This window comes from Phyllostomus hastatus, unplaced genomic scaffold (assembly GCF_019186645.2).
Source record: "Phyllostomus hastatus isolate PE091 unplaced genomic scaffold, TTU_PhHast_1.1 phas_scaffold_585, whole genome shotgun sequence".
In the NCBI taxonomy this organism is placed as follows: Eukaryota; Metazoa; Chordata; class Mammalia; order Chiroptera; family Phyllostomidae; genus Phyllostomus; species Phyllostomus hastatus.
Window position 1 is genome coordinate 20,671,605 of NW_025334037.1, and position 26,490 is coordinate 20,698,094.

The following is a 26,490-nucleotide window of genomic DNA, read 5'->3' on the forward strand; positions in this document are numbered from 1 at the left end:
GCTACTACTAATGTATACACATGGTCTTCTCACCTCTCAAAACTGGTAACAGTATTTTGTTTTAAAAACTGCTTTTTTCTTTATGCAGATCATGGATACATTCTCTTGACATCAAATCATCTTTAAAGGTAAGTTCCACTGCTGGGATTATATCCTAAGAACCCTGAAACACCAACCCAAAAGAACCTATGCATCCCAGCATAGCAGCACAATTTACAATAGCCAAGTGTTGGAAGCAACCTAAGTGTCCATCAGTAAATGAGTGGATCAAAAAACTATGGTACATTTTCACGATGGAATACAACACAGCAGAAAGAAAGAAAGAGCTCCTACCCTTTGCAACAGCATGGATGGAACTGGAGAGCATTGTGCTAAGTGAAATAATCCAGGCGATGAAAGACAAATACCATATGATCTCACCTTTTAGTGGAACCTAATCAACAAAACAAACAAATGAGCAAAACAGAACAAGAGACTTGGAAATAAAGAACAAACTGACAGTGACCAGAGGAGAGGTAGGAGGGGGTAATGGGGGGGAAAGGGTGAAGGGTGTTCAGGAACAACTATAAAGGACACATGGATGAAACCAAGGTGGGATGGAATCAGGGGAGGGAGGAGGGGGTGGCTGGGATGGGGGAGTGATGGTGGGGAAAGGCAGACAACTGTACTTGAACAACAACACAATTTTTTTAATGAAAAAAATTGTTGCATCCTTATCCTATGGGTACAAGTGATCCCCTCCCTTCTTTTTGTCATCAGGTTGAACAAATATTAAGAACATTCAAGTACTCTGGCATCATAAGCTTTGCTCAAGCCCTTCTTTCATGCTTTAGAGCAGCCACCCTCTCATCTCCTATCCAGAGTGGAGAGTCCAGTCATATCTCCAGCCCTGGTTCTTCTGGAATTCACCTTGGAAAATGCAAGACGCTTAACCTTTTAGTCCTGTTTTAGCAATGGGAACACCAAGGTGATGACAACAGTGCGGACCAGCTGGCACAGGTTCAGCTGGTGACAAACAAATGAGTGAATGAGCTGGCTGTCATCACATCAATACTAAGAGCAGCCCCTCATCAGCCTGACAGTTTGCTGCAAGGCTCTCCAATGCTGAACCACATCTGTAGCTGAAACATGGAGAACACTTAATCCTCCAAACAGGAGGGGCTTAGCACCCCAGAATGGCAGGGTGAGCAGTTGTGTCCCCTCAGCTTGGTCTCCAAGAGCCATGTTTTCAACACAAGATTTTAAGGCAATATGTTGACATAATGGCTGTTAAGGTCAGTCTGGAAAACTCAGAGGATTCTTCCTGAGAACAAAGGTCAGCCTGTTCCACACATGACTGAAACATCAGTTGTCAGATTAATGGTTCAGGCCAAGACCACCCCAGAAGGTGGCAAAGAAAGGCACCTTTGTCATGAGTCCCCTCATCCTGGATGTTAGAGTCTGCCTTTGCATCCACCAAAACCCCATAGCCCTCCCATCTAGCCATATTAAAATCTCTGCTGCATTTATTTTTACTGTCCTACATTTTATAAATGAGACTAGTGTGAGGAAAAAAAAAGACATATGAATCAGAGAGATGTACACCGAGGCAGCTTGGGCTCCTTGCTCACCCCCACTCACTCCCCCACCTCCTCTGTGCAAGCCGAAGTTCCAGCTGACACCTAACCAGCCATTCCTGACCCCCTGAGGGCCTAACCGCCCATTCTGTGGGGCCAATGACAGACAGGCAAATCCCAAGCAGGAATGACTGGCAGCCTGGGTGATGAAATAGTTACTGGGGCCCTTGGTGATTTTTTATTTCCTCTTGAGCCTTTAAGGGCCATCCTATCTCCCAACGACCTTCTGTCACAGCCTGGCTGGAGTCCCAGTCTCAGTGACCTCAGTCTTTCCCTTTTCATAGTTCCTCTCATAAGCGAGATCGTGATAACTGAAGAGTCAAGGCCTTTATTGGCGCTCTTTTGGGTATGAGGAGTGAGGAACATTTCCATGGATTCCTCAGAGATCTGGTTTGTAGGCTCTTGTACATTGGGGAGGAGGAAGGCAAAAATCAGTTTGTCACCTCCTTTCACGCCCCATACTTTATTGAACACACTGCTCCATGCTGTGGCTGTCATTCACTCTCCTCTACTTCCTGCATCCTGGCGCCCACAGGGAGAGTATCCGAGCCCCTGATGAGCATATACCAGCACACTGAAGCCTCATAGCCACCCTTCAAAGTATCATTTCCTTTATTGAAAAGATGAAGAAACTGAGGAACAGAGAGGGTAAACAAATTGCACCAGGTGACACACCTTTCAGGTAAAAGAAGAAAGATCAGAATCCAGCTCTTTCCGGGGCCAAAGTCTTATTCCTTCCCACACACCACCTTGATTCTAGAGTTCACACCTCTGACTGTACAGAGTAAGAATGTATTACTGGCAAAGTGGACACACCTGGGAATCAAACCATCCAAATTTTAATCCTGAATCTGTCCCTCATTGATGCTGCTGGACATTGTAGTCAAGACACCTTGGTGCAGTGTCTTCCCCACACCTCAAGAGGATGAACACAAATTGATGGAGTTGTTGATGTTACTGCAGCTGAAGAAGGCCATGATCATAAAGGACTTTGGAAGAAAAACTGCATATTTGTCAAGACATTACCATGATTCTCTACAGAATAAAAACCATCACATGTCTGGCGGAAACACAAATGGCTAGTGGAGGGAAGGGGATGAGTAATGGTGTATCCCCTGGAGACCCACACACGCATGGCATTCGTTTCCAAGCAGTCTGCTCACGTCCCGATCATGGCTTGCTGGGTCTTCCCCTTTGCTGTCAGACTTCCTACTCTCATTTTCCTAATGCCCTCTCTCAAAATACTTCTTTAAATAGGACACACCTTACCTCCTGCTGCTTCTTTTCTAGAAATAGAAATTACACATCCACAGCCAAAGGGAACAAAACCCAAATTGTAGCATCAGGGAAGAGCCTCCATTTGCCGTTATCTTCAACAACTGTGTTACTGGAAATGCTTGAAGGACAGCTGCTTCTGGGTTATTTCAAATGTTGTAATATGAGCTCAATAGATCTTATTTTTTATTAGCATTGGCTATTAAAAAGAGAATTTAATAATGCATCTAGAAGTACTTGGCAGTAGAACTCAGCAAACGTTACATCAACCGAAGAGAACGGCTAAGTTAAAAATAATAAAACTTTAGCTATATCCTAAAAATCCAATTTGGTTTTCCCCCAACCCAAGAACTCTACAAATTATCATGACTGCTCCCCAATATTCCACACTTTCAACACCTTTTTGTCTGAGTCAGTGTGTCAGGGATACACAGGGGACTTAGTCAACTACACTTACCTCTTTGCCAAGAGCTTCCACACTTAGTGTTATTGTCTTCACATCCAGGTTACCTGACACTGGGCCAAAGCCAGGCTTTCCTTCTAGCAAAGGCAGCTGGACAACAGCAGATGTAAAGTGTGGATGTTGAGCAAGGGTGGTGCATTGATAATGGCATCTCTGATGGTTCACTAAGCCCTAAGCTGGCAGCAGCTTCTACACAGGCTAGCCCTCATTATAGTTACCTCCTCCAGCTCTGCAAGCTAGAACAAGAAAAAGGGAATCTTCTTTTTGCCTGAGGATTCCTGGCTGGCTCCACACTTGAATCACAAGAGGTGATCATGAGCAACATCTCATGTTTGGGAGGCAACATCATTGACCCAGAACCACCTACTCTGCAAGACACCATCCCTTCAGCCTCCACAAGATTCTACTAGGGGCCTCATTTCAAACACAGAGAAACTGAGGCACAGCACATGGAAGAACTTCCCCTCAAGTCGGGAGGTAGATGCATGATAAAACCAGGAAGACAGAGCAAGCCTCAAAGAGATAAATGTATGTAAATCTTCAGGAAATTTGTTTTTCCTGACAGAATCACAGATAAATGGAATAGGTCTATGGACAGAACTAAATAGTGGGACTTGTGAGGACCATGTAACTTCTATTCCACTATACACACAATACCCAATACTTTCCCTTTCCAATTCCTCATGAAACGTGTGTGAGTGGGGAAAATGGTAGAAAGGAAAGTAGGTGACTTTAATGCCCTGAGTACTCCCTTTCAGCAGGGCATTACACTAAGTATTTTAAATAGACTACCTATTTAACACCTGCAATAAACCTACACTAAGAACACTATTATCCTCACTCTATAGGTTAGAAGGTAGAAGTCCAGATTTAAGAGGTCCAGTCATTTGCCCAAGAAAACCAGCCATAAATGATGGAGCCAGGACTCAAACCCTGGCCCATATTTTAAAACATAATACTCTATACTTCATGTATATACATATTCAAGCATATACACATAAATATATACATTTCCACATCTATAGTTTTATTCTTTTATGCACATGTATATTTGAACTTGAGCACATGTACACCAACACATCTGTATCAAAGATGATTTCCATAAATATGGAAAGTGAGGACTGAATCTATGCTGAGAATCTCAGGAGTTACTTAAGTCTACTGAGACAGAATACCCTTTACAGAAACGGCCGATTTTAGTCCTCACTCGTTGCCACTGTAGTCATCCAATCTGAAACAAGTCTGGGCAGAGAAAGGAGACAAGCACTGCTAGGGCCAAGGAGAAGCTGTGTTGCATGACAACAGGAACAATATTTAACAAAGGCAGGAATAAAGTAGTTCCTAGGAACAATAAACAAGAAGTTGGTGAACAGCTCAAACTCACATGCTATCTCCAAGGGATACGGCTCCAATGTAAACAGCCCAGACCACTACCCAGTTGTGCAAATCAAGGTCACAGTGACTGGGCCATACCAGAACTGGCAAAATAAGGATAAATAACAAGGGACTGGGGATGTGTGTGTGTGTGTGTGTGTGTGTGTGTGTGTGTATTAAGGAGGGAGGGAAGAGGGTAGGTAATTGGTGATCAATTGGACCTTTAATTCAGTGTCCCCAAGGATGAGAAAAATGCTCAAATAGTATCCTTAGTTTTAAAGAGGAGACAGTGTGACTGTCACCAAAGACACAGGCTAGTCGGGAAGTCACCCTTCTTAGCACTCCCCAGAACTGCCCCATCACCACGGGGTATATAAAGAGGGGTGTGCATTGATCAGATTCACACCTCAGTTAGTCCAACAATCCCAGCCCAACCACCTTACTCTAAGCAATGAGTTTAAATTTCGAATACAAGAAATGCATTTTCTTGATGAACCTTGCAGGCCAATGCTGGTGAGGACTTTTCTCACAGCAACATTGGGGGTGACCCCCATGGTCCTCTCAACATCTCAGCAAATGTTAAATGACAAGGACGCCAGACTTCCTGCCCATCCCTCAGCAGAAGCCTGAAGAGAAGCCAAGGTTCTGCAGATTTTTCAAACTCTCTTCTTACTCTATTCTCTGTAAGAGTGAGATATTATTCAATGTTTTATTCATTATGGGCAAGCGACCAGAGTTTTCCAAACTATATTCCATGCGGCACCAATTCCACTGGATGGTATAAGGTGTTATGTGAAAAAAGGTTCTGTGGCCAGACAACTTTGTGAAATGCAAATAACAGCTTTCTTTATTACAGGGCTTTGCAGAGTCTGTGATATACTTTGTGCATAATCTCCAGATCCCCCAGACTTCTTGCATCATAACATCCTAGGTTTGTGTGTTTGTCTTTGCTGAATATCTCCCAAGACTGTATTCTATGAAACCTACTTTGAGAAATAGCAGGCTGGACCACACACTCTCTCAACAGATTGCAAGTGCCTTAAGGAAAAAGACTTTGTCTTATTCATCACAGCATCTCTAGCACCTAGGGTCATGCCCAGCACCTAGTAGGTGTCTGATAGCATTTGCTGAATAAACATACGAATATGGAGATGTGAGGCATGCGTGATTTCCAGGGTAAGGGTGTTCATGACAAAGACTGATGTTAGAGATGCCCTTTGCTGTGGCCTTCTGGAGTGTCTATTTGTAGTACAGGGAATTAACTGGGTCTATTACTGCTGAATATTTTTCTTGTTTACAGAATGTGTCTCATTTCCATAAAGGCTTGGGATGCTCACTTGGTCTGTTCTGCCAGTGAGTTGGCCAGGGGAGTCAGGCTTGCACACAAGGGAGGTCGAACATCATTCAGAAGCAGACAGTCAACCACCCACTGGGAGGCAGAAAGCCAGACCAAGAAGCCCTGCAACAAAGATTCTTTACACCAGCCAAGCCCTTCCTTCTCCCCCATCCAGGTGAGCCAAGGGTATGTTGGAAAATATGGGAGTAGAGGTTACCAACTAGAAGCTAAGCTCAAGCGACTTGTCCAAGATGTGTCAGGTGTTCTCCACCATCACTGTTGACTCCTGCAGTGGAATTCCCATGACATGGGGCATTAACTGATCATCTCAAAGGGATCCTATGAAGTAAATGGACATGGAACTGGGTTTGAAAACACTGACACTTGAGTCCCTGGGAGTCCTCAGACAATTCATTTGATTTGCAATGAATTGGGCCCACATCCTTCTCCCATGCAGTGGTTTTCCATTACACTGGCTGGAAATCTTCTTTTAAGGGATCATGAATTCAGCTTATGAGGACACATGCTGCTTCCCCCCATAAACTAATGTTACCTGAATGTGGTCCTCACTCTGTTCTGGCAGCAGCAGCAGCCCTGGTTTTCCAAGCACCAAACCAACTGACCAGACTTCTACTTGCATGGATACTTGCTGCCAAACCACTAACTCAGCCCTCTGAGACAGCCAGAACCTCAGAGAGGGCGGTGATAATGGTGTCCACACTGCAGGAATAGGGGCATTTCCCCTAGTCCAGAGGCAGAGGAGTGACAGAAATAGGTGTCTTCATTTGCTGCTCAGCCAAGCAGGGCACCTCACTTAACCACTTGACATAAGACCCGGGACATCAGGATCTGGGAGAGGTTGAAACGAATTGTTTGAAATTCATCTTAGCATTAATGGAAAGGGATCACATCTCCATCTCCTGCAATATCCATCAACTGTGTTATGCAAAAAAAAAAAAAAAAGAAGAAGAAGAAGAAGAAGCAAATGCTTCCCCTTCCTGACTCCAGGCCTGCTCCTCCTGTTCCATAGCCTGAGAGTGTTACACATTGATGATCTTGACGGAATAAACCCAGAATGGAGCAAGGCTACAAAGTGTCAGGGCCAGGCTTGAAACCTGTCTCATCCTTAATTCTGACCCGCAGCAAACAGACACACGACTATGATTTTAAAAGTTGACCATGGGACAAAGAAATCGTCACCTCCCACATCTAATCAGAGTGAGATGCGTGATCCCTTGGGCAGAGATCCCAGAAACTGGTTGGATTTTTGGTCGGCTTACCACCCCTGTTTCCTTTAGGGGAGGGCTCCTTGTGGGCTCCGTGAGCGGATACTTCTCTCTGTGTCTCTCTCCCTTCCCATATCCACTCTGCCTCCAGTGAGCATATGACCTCACTTAGGCCACTTTCAGCACTTGGGATGTCCAAGGAATAATTGGATTTCTTTACTAATACCATAGTCTCATGATTTGGGCAACATACAGTCAGTAGATTTACTCGAGTCGGACCCACTGCTTTTGAGGCTGTGTTGTATAGTGTTGCATGGCACACATTATGGAGGCAGAGTGTCTGAGTTCAAGACATGATGTTCAGCTATGTGACCTGGGCAATGACTGAACCACTCCACACCAAAGTTCCTCACGTGAGAACCAGGGATCCTGACACTGCTACTTACCTCCTAGGTTTATTGTGAGGATTAAATAAATATACATAAAGCATAAAGGAGAATGCCCAGCATCTACTACAAGCTCAATGAATTATTTCCGATCAGGTCCCTTAGGTATGATAGAATGGGAGTGCCCTCCAAAGAGGCTTTCGCCATCGATGTTCCATCACCAAGAGTGAAGAATCTGATGTGCAACCCCTGCCTACTCCACTCTCAGCCTACTGCCCACCCCTTGCTACTCTGCTCTCAACCTGTGTGGGCTCTGCACCTGTCTTACTGATGACTGCAGCAAGGAAAAAGGAAAGGAGTAGGGTTGAGTGGTGAGTAGTAGTAAGTCCCACTGATGAAGCGAGTGGAATATCTCCAGCTAACTCTCTCCTTCCCTTGAATGGTTTTGCTTACAGGTATGAGGTTTCCTTCTCCCCACATTTTTGCTTCTTTCTCCCATTATAAACTGAATGCTTTGGCTTAGAACATGTGATGACTGACAAACAGAATTCCTTAAACACAAACCAGGCTAGGAATCTGATAGACTTTCTGCCACTGCCCTAAGTAGCTAGCAAAGCTCCTGCTGGCCTCTGGGTCCTCTGCCCTGGAATTCAGGAACTAGAAACTGTAAACACTGCATTTCCCTTTCCTTGAAAGCACAATAAGAGAAGAGGGATCTGGGCTCTTGTGACTTTCAAATATCCACAGAGTGGGGGTGACAAGTCCTCCCACATGTGGGGGGAACAGGCACGACCTCCCCTCATTTATCACTGGAATGGAACATTTCCCAATTTGAACATACCCCAAATCAGGTGCAGCTTCAAGGGCTGGTCTCCAGGGAGCCAGGTAGACAAGTTTTCTTCTGCACCAAGATTGGCTGCCCCCAGTGGGGCAGATGGAAATAATTTTCTGACTTAAGGCGAGTCATTAGGTCCCTCAGACATCATTATGTCGGCCATTTCTGTCTAGCCAGATGTAAATAACTTTAAGTCAAACCCGAGGTCCATGCCAGTGGCATTCCAATGCCCTCCCTAAGACTTCTGGGTATTTCTAAGGGACTTAAATGCTCTCGGTCACCTCTGCTTCCAGACGACCATGTGCAAGGGTGCTCTGTCCGTAACTTACAGACACAGACATAACACCCATTCTCAGCTTCCATAAAATCTCATACCCAAGGGCATTCGTGAGAGTAAAACATTTTTCCAAAGACTTGGAGGTCACAGAGAGAGGTGAGCTCATATTCCATAACACAGGCATGGAAAATATATTCATGTTCCTACTTTTAAGAGTCCCATCAGCTACTCGGTCCTTGAGAGCTTTACTCACTTGCGTTTCTCCCCATTCAGCACCTAGTCTCCCACCTTCTCTTTTGCACTTCTCATTTCTGCCCCATCCCTCTCAGGAACAGAGGGGAAAACCTCAACCATCAGTAGGGACTAGATGGCAACACAGGAGTGGGATGAGACACTGGGGTGTCGAGCCATAGAGAGGACCCAGTCTGCCTCAAAGCATTCAGGTTCAAAACATTCGTAAGCGCTGTGTCCTACTGAATGTTTCTTTAGGCCTTTTTGGCCTGAAGGCTGCCCATCAGCAGACCTTTGGCTCTACAGTGTGTCTTTGTCACAGCTAGCCAAGACAGAGCAACGGTGCCACCCAAACTGGACCTACTGAGGACTCTCTCCTCTCGCCCCCATGTGTGTTCTGGAGCCTTCATGAGTGAGCTAAAGTCAGCCAGGTACCTGGTGAGCTGGAGCTCCGGACAGTCTGGGCTCACCCCCGGCTCTACTAAGCTGTTGTGTATTATTTTTATATTATTATTGTGGGAAGATATGAATAACATAAAATTTGCCATTTTAATCACTTTTAAGTGTGCCGTGCAGTAGCTTGTGCAACCAATACCACCATCCCTCTCCAGAGCCCTTTCATGATCCCACAGTGAAACTCTATGCCCATTAAACAATAATGCCCCATCCACTCCCCACCGGCCACAGCAACCACTGTGCTACTTACTGTCTATGAATGTGACTACTGTCCGCACCACATATAAATGGAATCATACACTACATGTCCTTTTGTGTCAGGCTTCTTTCACGCAGCATAATGTCTTCAGGTTCATCCCTGTGGTTGCATGTGTCAGAATGTCCCTCGTTTTTAAGAATCAATGTATTCCATTGTATGTATACACCATGTCTTGTTTGCGTGTGGACGGACAGTTTAGGTTGTCGCCTTTCGGCCACTGGGAACGATGCTGCTGTGGACACTAGTGTACAAATATCTGTTCGAGTCCCTGCTTGTGTATACACCCAGAAGTGAAGTGGCTGGATCAAATGTTTAATTTTTTTTTGAGGAACTGTGCCTGTGCATCCTTGAGCAGGTCAAGAACCTCTCTCACCCTCATGCAGAGACCAGGGAGAGTAACAGGGAGAACCGCCTTGTGAGGGTGGGCTAAGGATCATCCCTGCATGGGAAGCACATGGCTCAAAGACAAGGCCCATCACAAATCCTTATGGGTGTTTAATTCCACTGTCCCCTAAATTTGAAAATAAAGTCATAAAAATTCTCCGAGAAAAAACAAAGTGCTCAAACTAAATGATCTCTAAAGTCACTCCCAGCTCTAAACTCCATGATCCCACCATTAAATTATTTTCCTGTTGGAGAAGCCAGAAGTTTTCAGAGTCTATATCAGGGAAACACCCTCTCCGTGGTCCCCACAAAAATCCACCCCTGCCCAGAAAGCCCAGTATTCATAGCTCTCTCCTTGGAATTTGCTAACACATCCCATTAGAAACCAACATCTAATTTTTCTTGCCACTCCTTCTCCCTTCCTTCTCTCCACATCCCCCCTCTCTCAGCGTCTTCTCTTGCCCACTGAATATCTGCGCTTCAAATTATCTTCCCCTATTGCCTTTCCACTCATTCCCCACAAGCTAATGTCTATTGGAAGCAACACTTGTGAAGTTATCCATATTAAGGTTTCATTCCCAAGAGTCCCATATTTTAAATGAGTTTTTCCTCTTGGGCAGAATCCTGCTGGCAGAGCTACCGCTATTCGGTGAAGTCAGTGGAGTTGGGTTTCTCCCTCACATACTGTTTATGTTGGGCTATCGCTTGGCCTGATGTTCGGCGTCTCGTCCTCCAACGTGGGTCCCATGCCGATGAGCAACAGCGATCTCCCGAGCCGCCCCAGCAGACGCTCCGGTCTCATCGAGTCCTCATTTTAGAAAAGCAATTAGAGGAGAGACACTTCCAAGCTTCTCCTGACGGGGCCAGATTTAGAGTCCAGCAGGGAGTGGACTCATTCACTACTTAAAGAAATATTTTCCTTCTCCACGCCATTCCTTCACCTTCCCTCTCCATGTGAGCGCTCCGCAGCTGAGATGTCCTTGCTAGACACGTGAAGTTGCTCTGCGGCTCAGTCAGCAGCGCCGCTGCCAAGAAACCACACACCCTCCCTCACGCTTTTCCACAGCAGAAGGTAAAAAAGAGCTTGAGTTAGGAATAAATGGGTTTTTCAGATCCTGGGGGGAGGAGAAAAAAGGTGGCGGGGGTGGGGGGGGCGGCTGAGCTTTGTTTTTGTTCTGTTTTATTTTTTTTAACTTTTATGGGTTTGAGACGCCTCACCTGCCACATTATTAAAAAAAGAAGCAGGGAAGTGTTGCTGTAGCCATGAGGAGACCGGTCCTCTGAGAAGGAACAGGGCTCTGCTGGCCCTGGCCTGGGGCCACACCGCGTATGGAGGTTCGGCTCCAAACGGCGCAGATGGAGCAGGGAGCGGCCCTCACGCACAGCGCAGCCCTACCACTGCGCAAGTGTCTGGGTTAATGGGTGATCAGGCCCCCTTGTGGGCCCCTTCTGTCTTCACTGCTGTCTTGGGGCTGTTCCAGATGAGACAAAATTCAAATGAAACCCTCCCTCCAGCTTGAGAGTAAATCACCAAGAAAGATTTCACCTGCGCTGGCAGGCTATAGGTAGGCGGACAGTATGGACCAAAATGAGGTTTTGGTCATGAATTGACTTTTTTGTTCACTGTCAGGAAAATTGGCAGCTAATTGCAACAATGGAGCACCCACCTTTCCGATAGAGCCCAGGTGACAGGTAATTAGCACAGGTGACAGGTAACCAGCAAACACGCACTCCCTGCTCCTATGCGAAGCTACCCTGTTTTGTCCTATGTGCACACTTCAACCTGACTGACCCCAAGAGGTCTCACCTTACCTCCTGACGCCTCGCCCCAAGAGCCACAGCAAGGACAGACGCTCCTAAGAAGTCTCCTTTTCCCTGCCCACCAGCGCCCCCCTCGCTTCTGCCTTCAGCTGGGTCAAGACGCCCCCAGAAGCTCCATGCCTGCTCCCAGCCTCCCTCGACATGGGTTTGTGGCTCGGAAAATCACATGTGAAAAACACAGAAGCCAGAGCTCTTTCTACACAGACCGTGCATCCCCAGAAATAACTTGCACTTTTAACCTCAGCTTTTTCTTCTTCTTTCTCATTCTTACCAGGAAGGAACTATACACATACGGCATGTGCTGAGTGAGGAAGTCTCCCAGGCTGGGAGCTGCTCTGAAGGGACGTGACAGTAACTTCTCACCAAGCAAGACACCAGCAGGAGCACCCCTGCCGCACGACCTGCTCTCTGGCTCATTTCCCTCCTTCCCACTCACCTCTGAGCGGGCTCTTTCCAGGGGAAACTTAGCTTTTGCAAGTCAGAGTGGGTAACTCAGACTAGAGAGATTCCTGGAGGTAATGTTATGCCTTAAGGAGCTAGAACGTGCAATAAAATAAATAAATAAAACTGCAGCCGGTACCCCTTCCTGAGGCAGTTTCAGGGCCACCAGTTGGGATGACAAAACCAAGTCACAGTCTCAGGGGCAGAGGCAGGCGCCCCAGCACCACCCACCAAGCCCTCAGGAGTGTGACTAAAAGAAGTCCCCACCCCCCAGCCCCCCTCCCCCCGCACCAACTGCTGTCCCACTCCCCACCAGACCCCAGCAGGGAGATGCCCCCTTACTGGGGAGCCCTGAAGCCCACTCACAGTACCTCTCGGCAAGGATGAGATGAGTAGGAGCTGCAGGAAAGTGAGTGCCAATTGCGTCCACCAGCCCAGCTCCATCGTTCCAGTGGCCAGTGCCCCGAGTGACTGCAGGGGAGGGACCGAGGGAGGTCGTCGGGCGGGCGGCTCTTACAGGGACCTCCCCAAGCCCCAGCTGAGCGGGAGCTCCGGTTTCAGCTCGCTGGGCTCTCCCATCCTCATCTGAGGGAACCACCTTCAGCGAGAGCAACGACGTCAGCCCCAAAACCTCTCCTCTCTGCCGCCTTAACCCTTGCGGGGCCTGGGGAGGTGTGGCCACGCGGGAAAGCTCGGGCTGTGGCTGGAAGGGATGGCTGTGGGCAGGGTGCAGAGGTCAGCGCAGGTCAGGCTGGACTCCCAGGCCAGGTTGGGGGAGTGGGGCAGATGTCCGGCCCTTGGATGCCTGGGTGGGGCAGAGGTAGGCGGGGCTGTGGGGCTGCTCAGGTGAGCCCTGGCGTCTAACAAGCATTTACCCCCTCTGCCCCCACCCCCACCCCCATCCCTGCTTTAGCCTGGAAGGGGAGTTAGCTGCCCTGCCTGCCAAAAGTGGTCTGGGGCTGGTGATGGGAGGAGAAAGGGAGGCAGCCCTCTCTCCCTTCCACCTCTCTCCCCAAGCTCTCTCTCCCACTAAGCTCTCCTTCCCGTTAGCACTTGCTCCAGGCGATCACAGTTTGGAAACCTCCTCTTGTGCATCTATAGGCTGCCGGAAAAATTCATCGTCCCACGATGCCCATCATGGTGAGCGCAGCAGCATTAATAGCAACTGCGCACACGCCTGGTGGGGCACTGGGCTCAGGGATAAAAGAACATGCGACGCTGCCTTGGTTGTGCGTGTGGTTGTCTAGGCACGGAGACTGCAATTGACATTTGAAGTGAGGAGGAAGGAGGCTTTACAAGACAACTGCTGACATTTTTAACCAACTTCTCAGCCCCAGGCATTTAGGGGACTTCCTAGGTAGAAAAGGAATCACGCACTAAACGGGAAAAGCCCAGGGGAGGCCTGCCTGGTGGGTGTTACAAATTCAGAGACTGAAAATAACCACATAGGATGGTCTGAAATTCAAAATTCCTAACTAAAAGTGAGTCATGGTGGGTAGTCACATGCTAGGCCTATAGCTTCCTTGGCAAAGGTCAATCTTTGCCTTGAAAGAGCCTGTCTCTTGTCTAATTGCATCTAAGATAACGTACCTTTAAATGTCCGCGTCATCTTTTCCAGTCCCCTCGGGGCACGCCCACCAAACCAGAGCACAGGCCACAGAACCCTCATTGTCACCTTGTTCCCCCCATGCCGTCTCTCTGTGCTGTAAAGGTCATCAACTATCCTGTACTCACCAATGTGAAGGTACGTGTCTCTGTGTTTTACTTTTAATCCAGTCCCAGAGACTTCCCTGCTTTGCTTTCTCTCACTGCCTTAGTCTACCAGTGGATTTCATGTAACTCTCCTCTTGTCTCCTCCTTTCACTCTAATAAGTTGCAAAACAGTCGTTCTCTGGAGCATTATCTCAATCTATTGAAATTTTGCTTCTGGGCAAGTGTCATTGGTTTGGCTCAAATAAACTCATAAAAATTCTCTACAGGGTTGAATGTTTCTTACATCAACACCTTATGTGTATTAACTCACTTATTCCTCACAATAGGCATATCATCTCCACATAGCACATAGGGAAACTAAGTCACTGAGAGTACAGGAGTTCATCCAAAGTCACACAGTGAGTAAAGGCCGGAGCCCCAGTTGGAACCCAGGCAGCCTGGGCCTAGAGGCCATGCTCCTAGGTCCCGGCTCTCCTGCTTCTTAGGATGCTGTGTACACAGCATTTTCTTACCATGATAGCCACCATGTACAATAGCTGGTATTTCCCACATAGTATGAATGCAGAAACCAAGGTTCAGAGAGAAAGTGACTCACTCTTGGTCACTTGGCTGAAGTGGCAGAGCAGGACCCACACCCAGGTGTAATTCAAGGAAAAGCTGGCACTTCAGGCCATGCTTGTTCCCGTGCTTGGTCCTGATTTGTACAATCAGAAGAAGAACCAAAGGTGAGTGGTCACTGCTGTCATTCAGGCCCGGGGGTGGTGGCCGAGGCTAGAGGTTCTCTGAGCTGGGGAAACCTGACCTGGAGACTGAGAGAGAAGTAGAATCTCAGTCCATGGAGGGAATGGAGAAAACTTTCTAGAAGGAAAGACTAAATTTGGCCAGTACAGTAGGGAATAATGCATGTTTACATGTTGATATTACAATTTATATTTATTCTTTCCCCAAAAATCGATGGCAACATATACCATTAAAGTGCTTGTTAGTGTATATATGCGAACAAAAGCCAACCCAAGCATGTAGACAATATGTATAGTTTGGATGTGACACAGAGCAGGAAAAGAGGAAGAGTGTGGCCCATGGTGGTTGGATTTTATTCTGTAGTTAATGGGAGGTGGTAGGGGCGTGAGGCAGGGGCGGGGCAGGGGGCATCTGGCAGTTTAGGAACAGGGGTTATTGGGGCCAAAGCAAAGTCTTAGGAAGAACTGTCACCCCGGTTTCCAGACTGAGGGGTGGAGGGGGCCAAGACTGGCAGGGAGAGGACAACTGGGGCTGTGGACGGAGGCCTGGAGTAAGGAGTAAGCAATGGGACTGGATGGGAGAGACTCGGGGAAGGAAGACTCCCCAGGGCCTGGGACAGACTGCGTGGGCAGGAGCCCTGACGCAGGTGCTCCTCTGGGGGAGAAATTCCTAAATCCCAGCCCTGCCCCTGGACCCACAGCAGTGAAGTAACTGGGAACAAGAACCCAGCAGTCAAGGACGTGAGTTCAAATCCTTGATTCATCACTTTCTGCCTGTCTGACCTCCAGGAAGCTAACTCCCTCTCTGAATCTGCTTTCTCATCTTTAAAATGGAAATAATAATCAAACCTACTGTGTAGACTGTTGGAGGAATTTGACGAGATTACATACATAAGGCCCTTGGTGGAGGGCTAGCTCACACTACGTGCTAATAACTAATTAGATAGACACTAACTATTATCTGCAGCATCTGCCTGAGACTAACCCTAAGGCCATCCCCATGTTCTGAGTCTTCTTCCTCACCCTTAACTTCTCTATCCATGCGAAAGTTGTTTAAAACAAGCACCAAGAGTAGCCTTAAAAGCGAGGGGAAATACCAAAGGACAGCATATCTAAGCAGAGGAGGGCAAAGGGTAGAAGAGGGGTGGTTTACTTGGCATCTGGTCAACCAGCCCTAGTCCCTTGGTGATGGGAGGAGGGAGGAGGTGACTTAATTTCCAAATAACAGTGGGTATTAGAGCCTCTCAAGGGCCTGTTTCTACCATCAACTGACAGTCCCTCTTCCTTCTTCCCTTGTCTCCCCTCTCCCCTACATGCCCACAACCTCCCTGGGTTGATACCCGGCAGCCTCATCCCTACAGAAATTAGACCCCCAGCAGGGTGGGGTTCAGCTGATGAACCTGACTGGGTGCTCCCTAAGAAAGTCCCTGGTGCCAGGTGTTTGCTTCTCCAGGCTCATGGGCCTAGATACAGACTTCTATTCCCGGAATGCCCTATCCACAGGAGTCACTGGTCCCTACTAGTGTGCTGTCACTAACTTGGGTTTATAAATTTCCTAGGGCTCTGAAACCTGGAAGGGAATTTGCAAAAAGGCAGGAGACACATTTCTCTGGGGACCTCAAAGCAGTGATCAGATACGATTTTGTTTCACTTTACAATGTATGTGGGCTGATAGAGGAAGAGGGAAGCTACTGTGAATTTGACAAGGCAGAAGTCAGTAGTTTGCCAGGGGCTGGACGGCCCTACACACCTTTAGCTTCATCTCTTCCCTCCATGGTCAACTCAGTTTTTCATATTGATACAGTTTAGTGTTGTTCTAAATCAAGGGTTCTTCACCTGGGTTTCCTGAAATCTGTTTGGATGGAGTTTTTAGATGGCATTTGAACCTCTGGAAATTATATATTTTGCATGCTTTTTCTTGGGGGGGGGGGGGGGAGTGAGAGGGAGCCAGAGTCTTCCTTAGGGAGATCTGCAGACTCCCAACTTAAAAAAAAAATCACTGATCTTCATAAACTGACATTGAAAAATTGACCAAGTATTTGTTGAATTTGGCAAAAGTAGTTAACTATATAAGATTGTTGACTCTGGGCTGTAACCTGCACAGTAATATCTACTATTTGAAGACATCCCCCCCACTGACCCCCCCACACACTTTTCTCTTTCTACTTTCTACTTTCTACTTCTCTTTCAAGGATACTTGCTCTGGGTCGCATGCCCTGTGTTGAATCCTGATGGACCACTTACTACCTGTGTACACCTGGGCAGGTTATTTCACTTATGATAGCTTTAGTTTTCTCATCTGTGAAGTGGGAAGAATAATATTACCTACCCCATAAGCTCAGAGTAAAGAGCTCCAACAGTGCTTGAAGTACACTATGCACTCATTCAACATTGGCTATTTGCATTACGGTTATTTCTCCTTCTGCCCTTACCCTCTGAAGAATAAACCACTAGAAAGGTTTGGGGTATAAAAGCCATGCTAGGAAGCAGGGAATAATACCTGAAATTAAGAATTATCTACTTAAAATCAGTACTGAGAAATCCACAAGTGGCTATAGTAGATGGAGTCAGGCCACCCACTTAATAACAAGTCACAATACCCACCAATTTTCTCATGAAAGGAGGAGGTACCCTAACAAAACCTGCACCTTTTCAGTGCCTCCAGGCACATGCTATTTGTATGTGAATGCACAGAAAGAAACAGCAGAGAAGGCTGTCTTGTGAATACCAACAGCTCCCTATTCTCCAAGCTGTAACTTTCACAGGTCAGCCGCTGAGCAGCAACCATACAGAGTGGGAAAGCCAGAAGAAAGAGCTGGGGTGGAACTGGTCTGCAAACCTGAGAAAGGCATCCCATATTGCTGGCAATTAAGTTAGGGTTCCATCAGCAGCACAACACACAAAGTTCAAGGCAACCAGGGCCAGCGATAGAGGATAGGTCTGGGAAAAAAGACAAAGGGCCCTTCCACCAGAGCCTGCTGTAGCTGGCCCCACCGTGGAAGTCTCCAGCTCTAATAAATACCGGCTGTTCACCTACTCAACAAGCAATAATGTCCTGCCTCCAGATCTGGCCCAGCTCCACTCTCTTTCCACTGGGAGCCAGGCAAGCGGGTAGGTGCGTCTGTGGTTCTTTCTCTGGACACATTCTTCTTGCTCTATGTCATTCTTCATTCACATTACTGAAAGCCAGTGAGCCTGCATAGTCAATGTACTGCTGACTCGCTTGGGGAAACCCACACCTGACTTCCATATGTATATTTATAAACTTCAATTTAATAAAAAGTGTTGTCAGTTATGTGAATGAACTGCAAAGCATTACAAAGAACATTGGCAAAAAAAAAAAATCTGACGACAATCCAAGTGGCTAGGTTAAGAGTTACACACGGTTGAGCCATTTTGGGTGAAAAAGGAACAAAAACTAGTATGACTCCAAGAGAAGGCATCAGGGTATAGTGGCACAGAGAAAGACACTGTGGTCCACAGATCTCACAAGGCTGTGTGAACTTGGGCATGTTCTTTGGGCCCTCTGAGCCTCAGTTTCCTCAACTGTAGGAAGGAGGTAGTAGCTACCTTGTAATTTTAGTGAGAAGATTAAAATGAGGCTGGCATACATAATTTCAGCTCAGTTGATGTTGACTATTATTATAACTATCAATGACGATGTAATTGTAGAGTTTTCAAAAAATCCTCCCATCAGATGTTTAACTGAAATGAAACTTCATAGGTACCATTCTCCTCAGCTCTGGTGATGTAAGTTAGGTTATACTCTTATCCTGACGCAAATGCACATCTGAAAAACATATTGCCTTGTATATTTATGCTTCTAGTTGGAGGTCTAGGTAAAGAGCATGCATTTGTTTGAAGACAAATTGAGAGGCCTGTCCTGAGTGGGCCCTGTCTGGGTGTTTAAAAAAAATTTATTCTGACACTTGTTAAAGACAGTAAGGAAGATGTTATTCAAGGGACCACTGCAGTGGGGTGCTGCAGTGGGGGAAAGAGATTGGGCTCAGTTCTGAATACAAGAGGAAACAGTGGGAATTTACAGCTGTAGAGTAGGGTGAGGCTCAGCGGGTGGAAAATTACTAAGAGGAAACATTAAAGGGAAAGGGACATTCTGACTGAACTGATTTGATAGGATTCTCAATGAAGGCAGGCCAGGGTGATCAATCACATAGGGGATGGGGGTATGTGAGGATTCTGATTGGATGTCAAAGGCAATCAGACAACAATGACGGAGGACTCTCCCTAAACTGACTTAGCAGGATGTTTACTGTTGGTGATGAGGCCGGAGGATAGGGCCTCCTTGGAAAAAGTCTCAGAGGATCTTCTTGATTAAGAGAAAGTGCTTGTCACAGGACCCAGATAATTCCCTGCATTGCACTGGCTGTCTGGTTCAATACTGCCACCTGCTCACTGGGATAAATAGGATTTGTGCATAAAGCAACTGGCCTCCTCCTATGGAATCTCCTTGCACGTGCTAAAGGAGAAAGCACAAAGAGTAACCAAGTAAAAATCATTCATTCACTTACTCATCACAATTTACTGCATATCGCGTACATACAAGGCATCCTTTCAGCTCCAAGAAGTGTGGCTGTGAACTACACCTGTGTGTCCCTCACCTTGTGGGTTGACTGACCAGATAGCAATGAGACATTGAGCAAATGTGATGAGCAACACAGGGAGGACAGAACACTCTGGAAGCATGTGTTGGCAGAAGACAGCAATCTTGTCTGAGGATCAGGAAAGCTTACCCAAGGAAGTGACACTGAACTTCAGACCTGAAGAAAAACAGGGAAAAGAGAGTGGAGGATAGTGATGAGGAGGACCATGTAATACACAGGGTGGAGATACACAGGCAGGCCTGGAAACCATGAACTTGATTCTATGGGCAATGGGAACCAATTTGAGGACCAGCTCCTGGGTCTGATTTCTGCCTCGGACTCAGCTCTCTCTATATCCTGAATCCAACAAAATGGAGAGAAGTGGCTTGATGTGAGAGCCCCTGAGGAGGTACAAAGGGTGGGCTCATTGATTATGGTGCACATGGGAGATAGAGCAGTCCCATGTGCATGTTAGGAGGTGCATGGTGGCATGCTGGAGGGGCCCCTTATTTTCTCTCTCTCTCAGATCACTCACTCTAGGAGAAGCCAGCTGCCATGCTCTGTGAACAGCCCTAGGGAGGGTCTCACATGGAAAGGAAACGAAGGTTGCTGACAACAGTCCCACAGATGAGCTTGGGGGCAGACGCTCCAGCCCTTCCAATGACTCCCAGCCTACAGCTTGACGAGAGTGTTGGTGTGAGCCCCTGGCCAGAGCCACCCAGCCCAGCTGCTGCCAGATTCCTGGCCCACAAGAAGTGGGTGGGATGATAAATTGTGTTTTAAGGTGTTAAATGTGTTACGCAGAAATAAATTACTAATACAAATTGCTTCTGAATTGAGCGATCTATGTTAGAGGAGACAATAAAACTACCTTGGTAGTCACACAGCCAAATGAAAACTGCTGGCCAGCCACAGGCAGGGGTGTCCAACTTGTGACCCAAGGGCCACATGTGGCCCAGAATGGCTATAAATACAGCCTAACATAAAATCATAAATTTTCTTAAAACATTTTATTTTTTTTTGTTTTTGTTAGTGCTTGTGTGTTTAATGTATGGCTCAAGACAACTCTTCTTCTTCCAGTATGGCCCAGAGATGCCAAAAGGTTGGACACCCCTGGTAAGGACTCAGTAGTGAGAAATGTTACTGTCACAGTGAGGAAGTATTCAGCTGTCCACAACAATAAACCCAATTCATGTGGCTTCAAGAAAAAGGAACCTTACTATCTTGTCACAGGGGTGTAGCAAGGTAGCAACTCAGGGGACAAAAATTCCACAGGTGGCTACTTAAGAGAACACCCTGGTGAAGGGGAATGCCTTGGATGGTATGATGATTCAGGCCTTTGAACATTATGGAGAAACAACACACTTAAGGACAGTGGAAAGATATAGCTGCTTACTAAATTGAATTGATGCCTACGGGGGGTTTTCAGAAACTGAGGGCAATTGACAGACTTAAAAATTAAATGTGAAAGCCATTGGTCCTCTTTGGTCGCTCCCACAGTAGGAACATGGACACAGTGGAGAAGAAAACTCAAGTTCTGATATTTATAGTCATCAGGCTTCAAAGAGTGTTGAATATTTAATCAAGGCAGGTCTGCTATGCTAAAACCAGTGCCCCTGCTGGGAAAACTTGAACTCCTAAGCATGCCATTGAGTCATCTGGATGGATGCCCCCAAAGACTGTGGTCCCTTGATTTCCCTGAATCCTCCAACCCCACAGAGATGGCTCACCAGTCCCTGTTAGGAACTAGAACGGGGGCCTCTCCCTGCAAGTGAACAGGTGTCCCCCCCTCAGGACTTTCACCCAGATTAGCCCTGGCTGCTAGCCAGTAACTCTGGTTAAATCCCAGCATAATCCCAGTTTAGGAAGTGATGAGTCTGATCTGAAAGAAAGCGACAATACCCCTGGAGCTGAAAGGCTTCACTAGCATGTACCAGCAGGGGCCAGGGGAATACCAGGAGAATTGGATCTGGAGGGTTCTTAATCAAGGAGTGCAGAACGTAAGAATGGATAGGCAAGAGTTCATTTACTTGGCAATATTCTTCAGGTGCATGGGATATAAAACGCTAGCAAGAAACCCAGAGTATGGACAAATTTGCTGCTAGGTAACTCATTAGTGTCATGCTGGAGAAAGCAATAGCCCATGCTGAACAAAGTGGTAATGGCTGAGCTATCACAGAGATGGTGGGATTAAATGGCTCAGGGAAGTAGATATGCTGGATTGGATACATTATGAAAGGACACAAGATCCGTCAGAGATTTTGTTCCATGGAAGGACGCAGAGAACACACTATTCATCAAGGCCCTCAAGAATACACTGATCACTACGACATTTGGTGGTGGCTTTCTCTACAGGCTAGGTTTCATGGTAGGAAATATATCACAGGACTTGGCCTACTAATAGCAAGGGGAATGAAGAGGACTTAAAGCAACAGAGTCTAATTGCTATTGAACCACCATAAAAAGGGGTCCTACAATTACCCTTACAATTTGAAGGGGCAACCAAAGGGGCTTAACCCACAAGGAGTTGTGGAGATGGTCAGTAGAACACAGTATCCCTATGGACAAAACAGACAGACAGACAAGGAGGATGCTGCTTAATATAGTCAGTCAAGAAGAGCAAGAATGGATGTGCAGAAGACTGAGGCTGAGGGTCACCCCAACAGGAAGTCATGAACCTTGCTCAATTCCTAGACCTGAGCCAGTATTCATACCCAGAACTAATTGGCTACAGAGGTGGATTGATCCCCAAAAGGAAGTACAGCAATACCGTGGCAAGTACATATTATAATGATTCCCTTAATAGTTCCATCAAAAGACCTACAACCACTGAAGAGAAGAAAATGCCCATACATTTTGAGGATTATTGGATACAGAGGCTAAGATGACATGGACACCTAGAGACCTGAAATGACATCATGGCCACCTGTTAGGGGCATATGAAAGCAACTTAATAAATTGAGTCCTGGCCAAATGTCAGCTTACAGGGAGTCCAATGAGTCTGGTCTCCAAGTATATAATTGAGATTGACATACTCAGCTGTTGAACTCCTACACAAGATCCTTTTCCCATCATAATAGAAAGGCTGAATAAAACCTTTTGAACTGCCTTCCCCTTCCCACTACAGTGAATCAAAAACAATATCACATTCCTAGGAGATGGGGGAGATTAGTGTCATGCTTAAGAATCTTAATTAGGCAGTGGTATCATATCTTCCTATCTTAATTGAATTCACCAGTCAAGTCCCTGAAAAAACTGAATAGATACTCTAGATTGACTATAGACTACCACATACACAACCAAGAAGTAGTTCCAATATGTAGTTCAAAGGTACCACCACTGTCTCGCCATTCATGGTACCTTTGCTAGAGCAGATCACCATGGACTTGGGTAAACAGTACACTGGCAATGAGTTCTTTTCCATCTTAATCAGAGAAGAGAATCAGAAACCATTTACATTCATGTGGAAGGGACAGTAACTTACAGTACTGTCCTAGGTCTTTGTTAATTCTCCTGCTGTCACAGTGTAGTCAGAAGAAATCTGGACCATCTGGACATCCTGCAGGATATCGCACTGAGTCATTATATCAGTGACAGACCGGGGACAGTAAGAGATGGCTAGCACCCTGGAGGCTTTGGTAAAGCAACTCACTTTGGATGGTGGAGATAAAGCCTATGAAGATGCAGAGGCACTGCACACTGTTAAAGTGTTCGGGGGTCCAGAGATCAGGGGTATGCTGAGAAACACTGTCCAAAGCAAAAGACAAATTGCTACATTTTTCACCCCTATACCAAGAATGAAATATGATGTCTGTCGGGCCTCCTTGAATTGGGTTCTGGAGATAGCATATTCCATATCTAGCAATACTATTCCAGCCTCTGCACCAGGGAATCTGAAAGGTAGCCAGCTTTGCATGGTGCCTGGAGCAAGAAATGTATGTGCAGCCAGTCCACAGTACAAATACCTCTGCCACTTTGAGCACATGAGCCACCAGACCGTCTGGTGTAGGAGATGTCAGTGGTGGGATAAGATGCAGTGAGGATCTTATAGCAAGTCCCAGTGGGAGAATCACAACACAGACCCCTGGGGTCCTGGACCAAGGCCATGTCATCTGCAGCATTTTCTTTCAGAGTAACATACCCTAGAGTATTACTGGGCCCTCATGGACATGGGATATTTGGTTCTGGGGTATGAAATGACCATGAATATTATAACTGCCCATCATGAGCTGATTTTGAACCAGACGTTCCAAGTCATAAAGTTATGCGGGGCCATAGAAGGCCATCCTAAGATGAAACTGGGACAACTGGAATGGATTCCAGGCAGGACCAGAGGGTACAATCCAGCTTCATGAGTAGGAACCCCAGACTCCCAGGACATCCTCCATGGTTGCCCAGTTCCCCTCTCTCAGCTTGCACCTATGGCCAGATGGTGAGGAGGGATTACTAACAAAGCTAGCTGAAAGAGAAACATCCCAGATGGAACATCTCAGAATGTGAGTACAAGCTGAAAATGGATGGTGGGTGTATTGGAGAGCAGACTTGAATGACAGAGCAAAGGGAGGGTCTTTCCAATAGGTAGAGCTTTGTTTGAGTCATTTGCTTTGTATGGAAGGAAAAGTGGTCTGAAGTGAGATCATATATAACTCACAGACAGTGGCAAATGGCCTCACTGGCTGATCAGGAGCCTGAAATGAAAAGGACTAAATGAGTGGAGATAAGGAGGTCTGGAGCAAAGGCGTATGGCTGGGCATATGGGAGTGGGCACCAAATACGACCAAAAACTGTGATCACGGTAGACAAGAAAGCATCCACCACAGAAAAGTCATTCAGTAGTTAAGTAGACAGAAATGACTCAGCTGGGTGACAGTAGCCAGTATTTGCCATCAGCCACTCAAATCTGACACGATGGGCACATGAAAAGAATGGCCACACTAGCAGAAATAAAGGTCCCACTAAACAACAGCCTGGAATGTCCATTGATGACTGCCACTTCCAAATAGCCAGCAGGCAATAAGGCCCAGTGCTGAGCCCCTGATATGGCACCATTCTGATCCAGGAGAACTGGGACAGGGACCTGAGATGTTGTATATCTAACAGGAACACAAATGATGTTAGTGGGCCCAACGATGCCAGTGATACTGGTCTATGTATTATAGTTTAGGAAGTAAGAGCTTAAAGGAGAGAAGTTACCACCTCTAAGGTCATAGGCTGGACTTACAGGGACATTCTGTATCTAGCAATACTATTCAAGCTTATGTGCCTTCCTCACTGATAGAGGGGAAAGTTCTTTCAATTGACTCCAAAGGAGAGTCATGAAGATTTTTAGCAAGGATACTTTTCCCCTGAAGCAACAGTGGTGGAAAGAAAGAGCTGGCCCTTGAAAGCTGGCATCACAGACTTGGTCTGACTTGATCAACAGGGGTTTCAAACTACGCTCCCTGGGAATGAAGGGGTTACTCTTAGCTAAGCAGCTTGGAGGTGAGCAGCATGAACTGCTGCATCTTGAGGGATTTGGGTCTTGTAAACAAGTCTTTTCTTCCCTCTGCATTGCTGGCTTGACCAGGGGCCTCAGACTTTCCATCCTGAGTTTCACTGAGCTGCAACATAATCATAACCAAAAGTATGCTCCTCTCCAAAGGAGTTAGAGGTTGGGAGGGATCTGGCAGGGGCTCCCCCATAAATCCAAGCCCACACGTGCTTCCCTTGGGCTCTGCAAACCTACGTTACTCCTTCTCCTTGACAGCGGGCCTCCCAGGGCCTCAGGACAACCATAAGTCAGGCTGGACCTGAGCCGCATTGACACCGGGCAGCTCATGAATGGCCCTCTAGTGGACTGGGCCCATTTACCTGTGATATGGCTCTGGACCCTTTTTTTCTTATCATATTTCATTGGAAAATCTGATCTCATTTAAGGTTTGTGTTTCCAATTGTGTTTCTGGGCAGGTGACCAGTGGAATGCAGGCAGGGAAATGTAAACAGTTAATGAAATCTAACAGGGTCCACACTTTCAGTGATATTTCATGCCTACAACAAGTCTGTCTCTCCTGTTTCCTCCACGGCGCTCTTCCTCCTGGGTTTGGCCTGGGTCTGTTCTCCATCACCATGGTGAGTGCCTCAGGAAAACACAGGTGTCTGCAGTCATTAGAAATTCAAATCCACCTGCTGGACCATGTGCAAGAAGAAGGGTAACTGGGGGTCAGCTGGGATGTGATGGGTGAGGGGTGGCTGTCTGGCCACAAGCCCAGAGGGACCCATAAATCCTGCTGGTTTCCAGAGGCAAGGAGCTCTAATGGGAGTCAGGTGAGAGGCCCACCTGCAGCAGGAGGCTGGCTGCTATTGAACAGCGGCCCCAGGAGGTCTTGAAGGTGGTGCCTGTGGTTCCTTACACCCTGGGAGCAATTTACAGCCCACACCTGCTCTTTCTCTCAGTGCGTCTCTGTACATCTCCCCTCCTCTGCTCTCACCCTCTCCCTGCTCCCATTTTCTCTTCCCCTTTCTTTGTTCTCCCCTTTCCCCTCCTCTTCCCCCTCTTTATATACAATGAAGTCAGGCTCCAGAGCCTGAGTCTGAGGTCAGACTGGCATGTCACCTACCCAGGGACAGAGGAGTTTCCAGCACGTGGCTCATGCACCTCAGGCCATTTGAAACCCAGGAATCCTGCCTGGAGGGGGCATGGGAAGTGGGCCAAGAGCCTTCAGTTAAAATATGAAGTGATCCACCTTGTCACTATCCTCTGCTGCCACCTCATCCCCCTTTGAGCATCCGCTCACCTTCCCTGGTGTCCTCACGACTTCCCCTCCCAGGCCTCCCCAGGACCTGCCGTTCCTGACAGCGGCTGCGGACCTTCCACTCCCCTCTCTAACCCCTCTCCCCTGCTTACCCAGGGGGCCCAGTTCCTCTAGCAAAAGCGTCAGCCTTGGGGCTGAGCACAAGCTTCCAGACCAAAGGAATGGTGTGAGAGCGCGTCACTGGGGAGACATTTCAGGCCTGCTGGCTTTCTTTTGTCCCTCCAGCCACATGTAGCAGCTCACCCAACCTAGAGGCCCATTGGCC

General features: G+C 47.0%; 1 protein-coding gene across 1 annotated transcript in view; it reads right to left on the reverse strand.

Annotated features, from left to right (window-relative positions):
* Positions 1–12,998, reverse strand: part of PAMR1 (peptidase domain containing associated with muscle regeneration 1) — a 63,773-nt gene extending 50,775 nt beyond the window's left edge. Inside the window, exon 1 of the mRNA XM_045825383.1 lies at positions 12,752–12,998. Coding sequence (XP_045681339.1) covers positions 12,752–12,824 — 73 coding nt within the window. The 5' untranslated portion in view covers positions 12,825–12,998. The remainder of the gene's footprint in view (positions 1–12,751) is intronic.
* Between the last annotated feature and the right edge of the window lie 13,492 nt (positions 12,999–26,490).